Genomic DNA, 13,055 nt, shown 5'->3' with positions numbered 1-13,055 from the left:
AGTTAAATGTGACCTAGCAGCCAAAGTTTAACATGTACTATCAAACAAGATGTTATTCACTGATTGGCTATATTCTGGAACCAGAGTATGAAGGGTCCAGCAGCTAAATGCGTTACATAGTCCAGTATCCTTACCTGTGCCATCTTTCTCCCATAAAAAAGATTTTCCATAACAAGGAGGTCTAACTTCTTCTCAGTGTTGTTCTGAGAATTCTTATAGCCAATTCTGTAAACTCCAAGAATTTTGGCTAATGCAGTCGGCCTCTAATGAAGAAAAAAATGAAAGTAAACTCTTATCAAAAACAATTATTCATAATGGAATACCAATATCTGGATTATTCATGTAATATCCAAACATGATTCTCTATTAATATGAACAGTCAGAGAACCTTGGAAAAACTCAAGTCCCTGAATCTATGGAGCAAGTAAAGCATCAATGCGAGTAAATAAACCAGATCCCCAGCGTCCTCCCCAGGGACACTCCTCCACAGCTGCCCCAAATCGCAAATTTTATGAAGAGACAGAATTTCCCCCGTAACGTGCAATAAACCATAAATGAGAAAAGAATCCGCGAGACTCCCTCATGCTTTTCCCGGGAAGGTCGCTGCTCAGCGCCAACTGGACAAACCCGGATCACTGGCCCCTCTCTTTCTGCTACGGATCCCTGCCCTCGTTTCTCAGCACCGTTTCCAGTTGCTGTCTCAGCAAAGTTACAAATTACTGACAGATCAGCTATTTTCCATCCAGTCCTAATGGTTTTAATTGGCATATACGTGCTAATTAAATCCAACTCGCTTGAGATCTCTTGGTTCCTCAGGGGCAAAGGGCAGAAGGGTCTGAAGTCACTGCCTTCCATCCCGTCTCTGCAGCCAGCAGCGAGCCACACACACCCTGTTCCCTTCTTACCACAGACGAGGCTCTCCCCAGGACCAAATCTGAGGATGTCAAGAAGCCCAGTAAACTCTCATTACAGACCCGGGTTTCAGACTGCTACCTTTTGCTGAACAGCATTTGTAATGTAACTGAAGTAGTGTGGGGCAAAGTCGAGGAATGACTGGACTTCCAGACGAGGCATCTGTTTCAAGATGAATCTGTCATCTAGAAGGCAGAAATTTCATGTGTTCATTCAAGCACAATTATTTACTACGTTAATCTATAACAAATCACTCCAAAGATCCTAAATGATTTGTTTGCTTGGTATTTTTAAGGGATATTTTGGGATGTCACAGAGAAAACCCTGATCAGAACATAGTTCTCAAGTAATTGAAGGGTGGGAAGGGCTTCTGAGGATTTATATAGTCAAGAAACCTCTACTTTTTGAAAGTACTACCCCTAAATTCCTAACTGATCATTTTAAAACTACTAAAATTGTATAAATTCATTTGTTAGCAATCCAATAAGTAATGCTTACGAAAATTTTTAGCGAACAATCATACTCAATTATCTCAAACAACTTTGCCCTCTGTGAGCGCAGGGGATGGAATGTGAAGTGCAAACAGCCACGATTTTCTGTAAACCTCAGTGAATAAGGGACTTGGCCTTCCTACTTTTAGGTTAAATGCTTCTATTTTTACCTCTCTCATCAGGTCTGAGGTGCCCTTTAGAATTTTGTAGTTCTCTGTTATTACTTACATTTGGAAAACTTAGGACTAGAAAGAATTTATAAGAACTAAATCAATGTTTGTCTCTAATTACACACCTTATACATGTATATTCTTTTACAGTTTATGACGCAGCATGAAGTACAAACATAACAACAGAAAGTTCTGTTTGCCAGGGGACAGTATCATCCTGCCTCAGTTCAGGTCATCCATAAATCGCCTGGGGAAGACGGACACCCCGCAGTCGGCTGACGACTCACAGACTCACCTTCCGTTGCATAGAAGGCAGCCCCTGATTTGCCTCCGCGGGCCTGCCAGGGCGACGAGTGGGAAAGGGATCGAATGAAGTCCTCTTCACTGCTGCCCAAAATCACTTCCCGCATCTTATGAAACTCTCCCGCATAGTAGAGCCGACAATAAAACTTGGCATTAGCATCGGAAAACTCTATAAACGGAAGTGTGTGTTTAAAAAAAAAAAAAGCTTTTAAGAATCAGAAATCACTTTTCCCCCTTGCTCAGTTCTGCACCTGCATCAAATGCAACCACTGGGCTTTCTCTGTGACAGCACTTTTCCGGTTAAGTCTGTTGTATCCCTGTCTAGCCTAACTCTGTTGCAACGATTCTTAGGGAGTGTTAGACGGCACCTGCTGACCACCCTTATGTATTTACAGAAAAATAAAATCTAGCATAACGTAGGAGCCATTTCTCAGTTCCTACTGGGTGCTGTATCTCCATCACTGCACTTTTATGTCTTAAATTGTACTGTACACAATATGCTGGATGCTAACTCTTTATCGTGCACGTACATACACACCCACTCTAGACTCTGTCAAGACTCGGCGGCTCTAGGTCACACAACAGTTATTAAGACATCAGAAAGTAAACCGAACTGTAATTTACAGGTTAAATTATAATTTAAATTAAGTATACAAATTAACTTTTTATAAATGAATAATGTGTATTTTATGAACTAAATCTAGATTAAATAAAACTATGTCAGCACACAGAATTGACACTCATTTCGAGAAACAGGACATTTATCTGGTATGTAGCTAGAACCCTGTAATAATACAGTCTGCTCAATGACAGTCCCTGTCCCCAAACCAACAATACTTTATCTCCTACTTACGAAGCTCCACATGGGGATTTGTGAGTTGTTTCTTTTGTGTATCTCCTCCATCTACTTCATCTAAAAGATTTAACATCATTAGTCAAGCCAAAGTTTTAAGTAGTTATCACTTCATTTCTGCCTGTTCTTTTTTCCCAACATAACAATAAACACTAACACATCCGCTTTATCCTAGTCCAATCACTCTCAAGGAAGCATTATGTGTACAATTAAACTGTATAAACTATTACAATAAAAATGTGTGTACTTTTTGAAAGATCAGTTTTTAAATTAAAAAACAGAGACTTTAGGTTGAAGAATAATTTTTCTTATATTTAAGTTATTCCTAGGATAGTGATATACTAACTCAGCTCTTACATCCAGATTTTCCAGAGCTTCCAGGTTTACGGCCAGTTTCCCCCATGTGTGGAGTAATGCTTCCACAACAGTTTGTGATGCTTCCTTTATCATACTAAGACAGTCGTATAATAGATAAAATATACTAGTGTCCAGCCCTGGCTGGCGTGGCTCAGTGGATTGGGTGCTGGCCTGCGAACCAAAGGGTCATCAGTTCGATTCCCAGTGTAGGGCACATGCCTTGGCTGCAGGCCAGGTCCCCAGTAGGGGGCTCTCAAAAGGCAACCACACATTGACATTTATCTGCCTCTCTTTCTCCCTCCCCTCCCCTCTCTAAAAATAAATAAATAAAATCTTTAAAATGTACATACATACACTATGATCTACTTCAGGGCTACTTTTGTTTTATATTTGACTTGAATTGTCTGGCAAACCTACTGCCTGATCCACGCTAATTGTTGTAGGTTTGGAACACTTTTTAATATCGAGAACAAGTCATCCTCTATGTTTCATATTTTAAAATTTTCAAAGCACCAGTGCCTTCTAAAGATCATAGCCCAACAGCAGCCTACAGAATACAAAACAGGTATCTCAAATATTAATGAAAATTGATCATGCTGTTGCTATTTTTTAAATAAACTACTAATTCATGATCTAACGCAGGGGTTGCCAATCCATTTGGGCCAGATATTAAGAATTTTACTCAGTCGCAATTATTCAATTTGCCAACATATACCTGAAAGCAGCTAGACAATAAGTAAATGAATGGCTGTGCCCGTGCTCCAGTACAACTCTGGGTACAAAAACAGGTCAGCAGTTCGCTCACTCCTGGGCTACCCCCAGACTCAAACACAACTGGGTAGATGTATTTTTTAAAATATCAAAATGAAGGTGGACATCAATGGCCTCAACCTTACAGGACTGGAGAAGAAAGGAGACATCTGAGGGGGTTAGTGGAAGAAAAACATGTGAATATATGCTATGAGTTACATGTGAGACAGATGTCTTACATGCTTAATGTCACTGAGGCCTTAGTAAACCTTGGAAGACATTGTTTTGGCCACCTGACAGGTACAGAAACGAAGGATTTCTGATACTACCACACAGTAAGGGATAGCAACGGCATCTGAAACCAGCTGGGTCTCCCAGCACCATGCCTTTCCACCACACTGAGGTGTGAGAAGAGAGGGGGGCCCTGGTGTCCGCAGTAACAACAATCTGCTCAAGGTTCCAAGGAACATCAGCAACTAAAGCAAGTAAATTGAAGCCTAGAGTAAGCACATTCGGTCCCCCTTTGACATACCTGGAGGCTCAATGCCTTGATTCTCCGCCCCCTCCTTGCCCGTCTGGCCAACCTGGTAGTAAGCACTATCTGCTCCACGCAAGGTCTCTCTCTTCTGGGAAGAGAGGTCAGGGCTTTTCCCTGCTGTCCCTCGGAAGAAGGACAACATTCCAGAAGCCTTCTTGGCTAAAAATAAGAGGCAATATATGAAGTACAGGTCACGACAGGTGAAAAAATTAAAATTTTCAACTCATTCCTTTGTTTGCAGTAACTATGTTCTAAGGGTAATAAATATTAGTGACACTGATACTTCCATTTGCAGATTATTAATCCATAATTTTTATGGGTTTGGCGGGGGCAGTCAAGCACTGCCATTAACAGAAGCAGAAAGAGAACAATGATCAGATAGTTACATATTAAAATGTGAGAAATGCTCTATAAAACCTTTGAAAAGTATCTTTCCAAGGTAGTCATAGTATCTTACGCAACAAGATAAAGTTAGGGCTGAATTCTTACAGTATTACAATTAATACAAAACAACATTACAAGCTATGAGAATTCAAAGTCTAGGGGAACATCTTTGTATCATTTGTGTTCTTATATTTTAATACAGCACAATATAATATTTTGTTTTTAACATTTTTCAGAAACTAAGCAGTATAGGATGGCCAAAAGTATTACCAAAGCTTGCTCTATATGTTTACTCTTAGTTTTGAGCTTAACACATATGATCTATGTATGATCTATAAACTTAGTATGTATGGTTCCAATCCTAGACGTCTGCCATCTACAAAATCCTTCTCAAATGTTCCTTGTAAAGTACTCGCTTAGAGTGTCAGAAACCAGATGGCCTCCTTAACATCTAATCCCACCTTGTTCCTTCCTAACTGAGCTCCAATTCGGGGGGAGTAGGAGTGGGCAGCCATGTGTACAGCCCGGGACACGAATCATGATTCGTGCGAGCCTATCGAGACAATGCTCACCACTTTCTCAGTCTCCTTTACAGGAAGCGGTGGCCATGGGCCTCCGTTCTAACTAATGCAACTGAGGGGGAAGTCTCTGCTTTCTGAATAAAAGGAACCACTGCAGCTTATGGCTCCCTTCTTTCTGCTTGAAACGTAGACACTAAGTGGACCGTTTCTGCCCATGAGTAAAACTTAAGAGAATCACAGAGAAACGACCCCTACGTTGTCATGACAATGCTGAGTGACTGAACCACTGCCAGCAACCGCCCACCTGCAGACATTATTTTAGAAAAATAAGGTGTCATTTGTTTAAACCCCAACACCATGAGTTTTCTGTTACTTATAGTGGGTACACTCCTAACTGACAAAGACCCAAATCCTAGTTCTCCACTGGCTGTATAATCTTGAGCAAATGGCTTAATTTAAGTTTAAACGTTCTTTCGGAAAAGCAGGGCTATGTTAAATAACTCTTATGTGGTTACGGTGTGGCTTAAAGGAGATGATGCATAACCAGAGACTTTGAAGTTAAGAACAATCTAACAATAACCAGGGGGGAGTGGGGAGGGGACAGTGGGAAGAGGGGATTACAGGAACTACTATAAAGGACACATGGACAAAATCAAGGGAGAGGGAGGTGGGTTCGGCTGGGGTGGGGTGGAGGGTGGGGAGAAAAGGCAGACAACTGTAACTGAGTAACAATAAAAGTTTAAAAAAAAAAAAAAAGGAGATGATGCACAGGAGGTTCTTTTCGCAATGCCAGCGACACTGTAAAAACAACGACGAAGTCGCCGTGACATCCCTTAGGTGATATACTTTAAACTGAAAGGTCTAGCCAGGAAGGAAGATCCTTCTTGTTTTGCATGGACTTGTGAGTTTCTAGGAGTTCCCAAGCCAAAGAAAACCAAAGAAAAGCAAAATATGTATAAATAGGATATATAAAAAATTTTAAATCCATATTATATTTCAAAGACCAGAAGAAATAAATCCTGGCCAGATGGCATTTCTTATTTAAGTTGTTTTCTTCTTCAAACCACAATTACAAAGAACACTAACAGTAACCACTTTTCCGTCTGAAACCTTACTTGGCTGCGGTTCTGCTTCTGCGGCACGGTTCGGACAGCCCCCACTGCTCTCGGGTAACCTAACCGGGCTGCTGCTCTTCGGCCTGCTGTCTGCCGTGCTAACATGCAAAACAGATGAGAAGCTGGTTTTTACACTGTGCAGGCAAAAAATAGCAATACTCTGATTCTTTCATTAATTTATTCCTCACCAACCTTACCCTCAATATCATAAATGATTCATAAATTACATAAACACAGGTTAGAACATGGAATAGAAAGTCTTGAAATGTCTAAGGGACTTAAGAAAACAAAAGCAAAATGTTGTAACTATAAGGGTGTTTGCAAAAATATATGAAAGTGTAAGTGTTACTATTTCCCCCACGTCCATTAGCACTGTATTAGCACCTATACGTCAAACAATCACAGAAAACACCAGTTTCACATTCCTCATGCTGGTCATCATAATACATAATTCAGACACAATTGTATTACATTAGTAAAGCTGAAAAACCTGTTTCAGAAAGAATCAAAATAATGAGCCTATGACTATGGTTTTGGGGATTTTGTTTTCTGTTTTAACTGTTAGGATCTTTCATTATTATGGCACGTTCACAAATATTTTAGGTTAAAAAGACAAACAACTGCTTACTAATTTCACACGTTACTACTTTTTAAATAAAGAGAATTTGAAATGTTTAAAGTTTAAATCTGCAATATACATTGAACTTCTATGGCAATTATCAAAAAAAGGTATTCACAGAAACAGCTTGAGGTCTTCTGCAATACTCGCACTTGTTCTATCAATTATTGGCTAAATATGTGAGTATCCTGGAAACTTCCACATGGATAAAGCCGAAGTATGAGAATTTAGAACACGATGACACAGCTAGATTAGAACACTCCACTCAACCACAGATCACCTGTTTGGTGGCTGCCCTTCTTCGGCGCTGCTCCGCGGAGTCACCTTGGACAGTTCCTCCAAGGCATTTCGGTATTCTTTACAACTTAGGGCAGAAATAGGGTGAAAAATGTTCAACTGTAAGCTTTTCTTCTACAATAAATCACATCCTTTCACATAAGCTGTGCATTATAAAAACACAATCCTTGTAAGTACCCACAATAAAACACATTTAACCAACAAAAGTTGTCAAGTAGGAACTTTGTGAAGGTCAATGTCTTCACAGAGAATAATACAAAATACAACCCAACACACCAACCAGTATCGATATTCTAAAAAGATCGGGAAAGCCTACATACCAACATTTACATCAAATATTTCAGGGGTTGAACAGCTGATTTTAGAAGTATGGAACTTCAAGGTTTAGCATAATAGAGAGGAAAGGAACTTCAGAGTGCTTTTCAATTTAAAGGCACCAAACTTTACCAAAAATAATTTGTTTTATATTGCATTGGCCAAAAAAAAAATCCAACTCTTGGACTAGAAGTGTGGGACTCTTGATTTAGATAAAACCAATGTCAGGGAACAGAAGCTTCTTTAAGACACACGGTAACATGTGGCACATGTGATACATGGGCATGTGAAAGGGGTAAGGCACAGGAACGGTAGTAGTCTAGGTAAGAAAGCTGTACCTGCTGTGTGTGGGAAGCAGGAAGGAAAGGAAGGAAGAGTGATATATGGTGGATATGTTCTAAGAATTATGTCAGTAAGTGAATGGAAGGGACACAACAGATACACGCCACATTGCAGAGAATGGCTAGAGGATGTGAGGACTGGGAAATCACTTGCCCAGTCAATTCAGCTATTCAGCGCTTGCTTAAGACTCATCCTGTAATCAGCTGGGTAAAGAGTACATTTTCAGATACAGAGAAAATAAGCTATCACGCCCAAAGAGTATACATTTTTACTTATATTTAATCATTTTGCTCTATTCTATGTGATAGATCTCATCTATCACTTAAACAAGGCAACTAATAAATATACAGAGAAAATAAAAAAACAACCGTAGACGAAAGGCCTTACGAAGAATACCTGAGAGCAAAAGCAATGATGGAGCTGGGCTCCTTCTCACAGACGGCAATGGGCACCCGTTCGTGTTCGTACATTAAGTAGTGTTTATCTGGATCGCTGTTTAGAATTTTTAAATACGTAAGAAAGAACGAAATTAGCAAAAATAAAATGTAAACACCATTAACACACTGCAAGTAAATCTCAGGACAATCTTAACGACATACTGCACAAGTATACACTAAGTAAGCCAAAATGTATGCAGCACTTGAACCAAACAGCCAAAGAAATGTATCAACAGAATATTTCAAAGGCAATTAAAAATCATCAGAATTATGTTTCGAAAGGTTCTAATTCAGAGGGTTCTGAAGGCACCCCGAACAAAGGTTTCCACACTGCCAGAGACTTTAGACCATATTTATCTCCAATAGGATTTACAATGAACAGCACAAGTGTAAAAGATTTTGTTCTACTGTAAGCTTGAACGAAAAGCCTTCTAGGAGTTGTGGAAATGTCATACTGGTCCAGGAAATAAATGGCACCACTGCTCTCCTATTAGCACATGGACACTCAATGGTGTAACTCCATTTCAGCCCCCATCTTGCTCCCCCAACGGAAACATTCATTCGTTTGTCTAACAGCTATTTACTGAGCACCTGATGTGCTGGAAACACAGTATCAACAATTCATCACCACGTGTCCCAGTAAACTGTTGGGTCAAAATATTATCCTTGTATATGAGCAGTATGTTTTTAGGATTATGAGATCAATACACGTAGCAGTATAAATATAAATGTTCATATTTAAATATATATGAACAATTATTTTCAGAACTGGTAATCTTAAGCATTAAGCAATATTAGTTAATTATTTTTTCTTCCACTCATCTACTATGTAACGATGATGTTCTACAAATTATGTTACACCAAGACATCTCTTTTACTATGATGAAATGTAATTCAGGACTGAGAACTATGAGTATACAGTTAAATAAGCACATTTAAATAAATATAGAGGAAATCTATATAGAGAGTTCTTTTAAATTAAGTAAAAATCAAGCCACCCAACAGCCACTGGCTTTTATAATACTTACAAAGGAAAAGGAATGGGGTTATAGCTGTTTCCGGGAAGCAAATTGGCAAAGATGGCTTTCATGGTTGATTTTTCCTTTACCTGGCTGTCTGTGGATCCCAGCAAATGTCCATCAAACACATCTAGGGCGAAAAGTATTCTACTTATATGTTAATATTCACAAGAGTAAAAAAAAAGGATAAAGCATCGGCTTCACTTATCTCCGGTCTGGGACTCAGACTCATGCACACGGTAATTACCAATCACGGTGTGAAAGTTCTGGTCTGGAATAGTGACTATTATGGGCTGAAACAGAAAGCAACAGTGAAGCGTAGCCAGCACTGACTCCAGGGGGTTCACTGCTTTACGTTTCAGCACTTCTGAACTTGAGATCCACCTGCCACAGATGGGAGGGGCCCGGCAGCAGAATTCCTAACAGAATTACTGCCTGAGATGCATGAACTTAAGTCACCGCTGTTCACACCGCCGCTTCAGTTCAGTTATGTGCACTGTGGCTATTAGCTGTGAGTTTAATTGCAATTGAAATGTTATGTAAAAGTCTGCACAATTAAGTAGTTGCTGCTTAAATAGAAAGTGAGGAAAGAGAAAAGCAAGGCATAAATCTGCTATTCGTGAAACACCTATTTGTTGTTGGAGAAATGGCTGCGATTTTTCTTAAAATCCTAAGGGATGAGAGAGCATTACGTCAAAGCATTTCCCAGGGCTTTTCTCTTTAGGATGAAGTTCTGGAAAAGTGACTGAAACCGCACCTTCGGAAATGCTGGCTGTATCCGGTTCCGGGGCACCCCCGGCCGACTGCTCGGGCAGGACCTCAGGCGGGGTGGGCAGCTGGAGGTGGGCAGAGCTGGTGGAGCTCTGACTGGACAGGGTAGTTAGGAAGCGGTCCTCTAAAGAAAAAGACAGACAAATGTAAAGGAGTCAGTTAAAAACATAAGTCCATTTCTACCTGTTAGTAATGTTTCTAAAATACCAACTGAGAGTTTTACTTCAGAAACCAAAGACTTTTAGTTTTGTAAAAATTATTTAGCCATTTTAATGCATATTTTAGAAATGGGTACAAAAATCCACACAGGCTGTATGACTTGACTGTGATCAGATCTTAACCACTCGGACTCTTTTCCAATATTCTTTCCAGCAGACCGTAATGCAAAGTTATGTTTATTAGTTTAACCAATTTAACAGGGAATGAAATGATGACACTACTGGGAAAAAACACACGCTATTCTCAGGGGGAAATTCATTTAACTGTAATAGAACTATCTGAGTTGGACTCTTGTTCTACAAAGACAGTTGAAAACCTACAAATTTTCTAGGATGTCCCCAGGTTATTCAATGAAATCCTGTGAAAGACAGTTCAAGATTTTGGTAAAGATTTTAGTGACATAAAAATCTAAATTAAACTTCGCAGACTTTGGCAGTGAGACCTAGGAGCTGACTTTGGAATAAGCAAGACATTCACCCTCCTTTTCTCTCTTTGTTCATTCCTACCAGCGAGTAGCCTTCTCTACCGTTGACCTCGACGCCCTAATTTCTCTTCTTGAAATATACTTTACAATAATCTTAAACTGACAGTGCTACAAATGCTCTACAGGAAGGAAAACAAGTTTATACACAAATGCATTAAGAAATTCTCAGAATCACCAATTAAAAACAACTACTAGACTAAGAAATGTCCACTGGCAGGTGATCACCTGGCTGAAGACCAACCTTTTTCTCCATTTTGAAGCCCTGGAGAAACATTCCGCGGAGATGCATCCACCGCACTTATCTGTACAGAGGAAAATACTTGGTTCTCAACGGAACATTAAAATCACATTTTAAAAATTTTTAACTGAGTGATTCTTAAACTTTTTGATCTTAGGACCCCTTCAACCTCTTAAGAATCATTAAAACATTCAGATAACTTTTATGTAAGTCATATCTTCCAATTTTACCTTATTAGAAATTAAAACTAAAAAAGCTTGAGAATATGCATTTACTCATTTAAACATAAGAAACCCATTATATATTAACACAAATAACATCTTTTAATTTAAAAAACCAGCTCTTTTGAAAAAATTGGTAAATAATGTCTAGCTTAGTAGAAGAGTGAGATTCATCTTTGGCTTCTGCATTTAATCTATATAAATAAATTTATTTAAATCTATCTGCATTTAAGCTATATTATGATGATCAAAGTATATAAAAAGAAATATAGCCTCACACAAATATGTAATCAGAAAGTAAAATCTTGTAGAGCCCTTGAAAGGGTCTTGGACCCCTAGGGGGCCCTTGAACCACCCTTTGAGATACTCCTCTAAACAATATAGCTCACTTCTTCGTACTAAAACATCTAGAACTACTGTATGCTTATCTATTAAGCCCAGTAATCTCTTCTTACCCACTGGACTTTCTCAAGTCCCATGATCCGTAGATAAGATGTATTTAAAATGACTATAAGCCCTGTGTACAATTTGATGGCAAAGGCATTTCTTAGATAGCTTCTTAGAACATTCTTGGATTTGCTCCAGTACCTTCCCGCCACCCTACAAAAAATATCCCACCTCCACCCACTCCTTCAGCAATATTCTCCATCTCCCTTATTTTTTTTGTTTATAACCCTTTTTCCATTCATTTTTAAAAATGTTTATTGGTTCATTTGTTTATCTTCAGCCTCCTCTTCAATAGATAAACGTTGAACGGGGACAGTAACCATGGCCCGTTTGCGCAAACGAATGCCTCGCACCTCCAGCAGGGCCCCAAAGCACACAAGAACGATTTTCAAATGATGACCATAGAGGCAGTGATGCAGCTCTTCAAATCAACTCTAAATGTCAGAAAGACAGTCACGTTGAATGATTCTGTATTTTCAATTCTGTGTCTACATGTTATAATTAAAGGCCTTACACAACCAGGTTTGCAGTTTCTCCAGCAAAGAGAAAGGCCACTCACTAGCAGTCTGTTAGCCATTAATAGCCCCAGACTACTTGGCAAATACTAATATAAAAACATCTTCAGTAATCTTTATTCTTTCTCTCACCTAAACTTTAAGGAAAAGTGATGCCTACAGTTTTTAGGAGGCAAAAAGGAGTAATTCATTTATGTATTACTACATAACACAAAGATTAAAGGCACTTGGGTGCATCGCTCCATGAAAATATTACTCTACAGGTACTGTACACCTGTATAAAAAGAAGACGTTCTCTCAAAAGCCTACATGTAATACACTGACATTACTTCATTGAATATGATTAGTGTGGTTTGTAGAATTCTAAGACGGCCCCCCCAAGACCCCACCCCCTGCTATACACACACCCCCCAGTTATTCAAGCAAACACTGATCTAGGAATTTTGAGATGTATTTCAGGTCCCAAATCAGTTAATCTTCAAGTAGGGAGGGTTCATGAGTTCTTTTACTCCATGTCCAGGGGCCAGACACAGAAGAACTCAGGGACCTGAAGCAGGACAGGATGTGATGCACTGCTGTATGCTCTGAAGACGGAGGGTCCCTTGGCAAGGGAAGCAGGTAGCCTGTAGGAGCTAAAGATCATCTCTGATGGGCTGGCAACAACAAAGGGGGTCCACAGTCCTATAGCCACCAGGAACTGAATTCTGCCAACAACCTGGGTGAGCCTGGAAGAAGAT

General features: G+C 39.4%; 1 protein-coding gene across 2 annotated transcripts in view; it reads right to left on the bottom strand.

Moving 5' to 3' along the window:
• PIKFYVE (phosphoinositide kinase, FYVE-type zinc finger containing) overlaps positions 1–13,055 on the bottom strand; it is an 87,303-nt gene that overhangs the window by 17,700 nt on the left and 56,548 nt on the right. For both annotated transcript variants that reach the window (XR_008426209.1, XM_045198079.3), the window contains 11 exons: positions 11,139–11,199; positions 10,181–10,318; positions 9,433–9,553; positions 8,364–8,459; positions 7,294–7,377; positions 6,395–6,492; positions 4,369–4,533; positions 2,730–2,789; positions 1,869–2,045; positions 994–1,097; positions 135–263 (listed from right to left, as the gene is read on the bottom strand). Coding sequence is in view for 1 of the 2 variants with exons in the window: in XM_045198079.3 (XP_045054014.2) it covers positions 135–263; positions 994–1,097; positions 1,869–2,045; positions 2,730–2,789; positions 4,369–4,533; positions 6,395–6,492; positions 7,294–7,377; positions 8,364–8,459; positions 9,433–9,553; positions 10,181–10,318; positions 11,139–11,199 (1,233 nt within the window). In the remaining variant the exon portion in view is untranslated. The remainder of the gene's footprint in view (positions 1–134; positions 264–993; positions 1,098–1,868; positions 2,046–2,729; positions 2,790–4,368; positions 4,534–6,394; positions 6,493–7,293; positions 7,378–8,363; positions 8,460–9,432; positions 9,554–10,180; positions 10,319–11,138; positions 11,200–13,055) is intronic.

This window comes from Desmodus rotundus, chromosome 2, assembly GCF_022682495.2.
Source record: "Desmodus rotundus isolate HL8 chromosome 2, HLdesRot8A.1, whole genome shotgun sequence".
Classification (NCBI taxonomy): Eukaryota; Metazoa; Chordata; class Mammalia; order Chiroptera; family Phyllostomidae; genus Desmodus; species Desmodus rotundus.
This window is presented reverse-complemented; position numbering and strand designations above follow the sequence as displayed.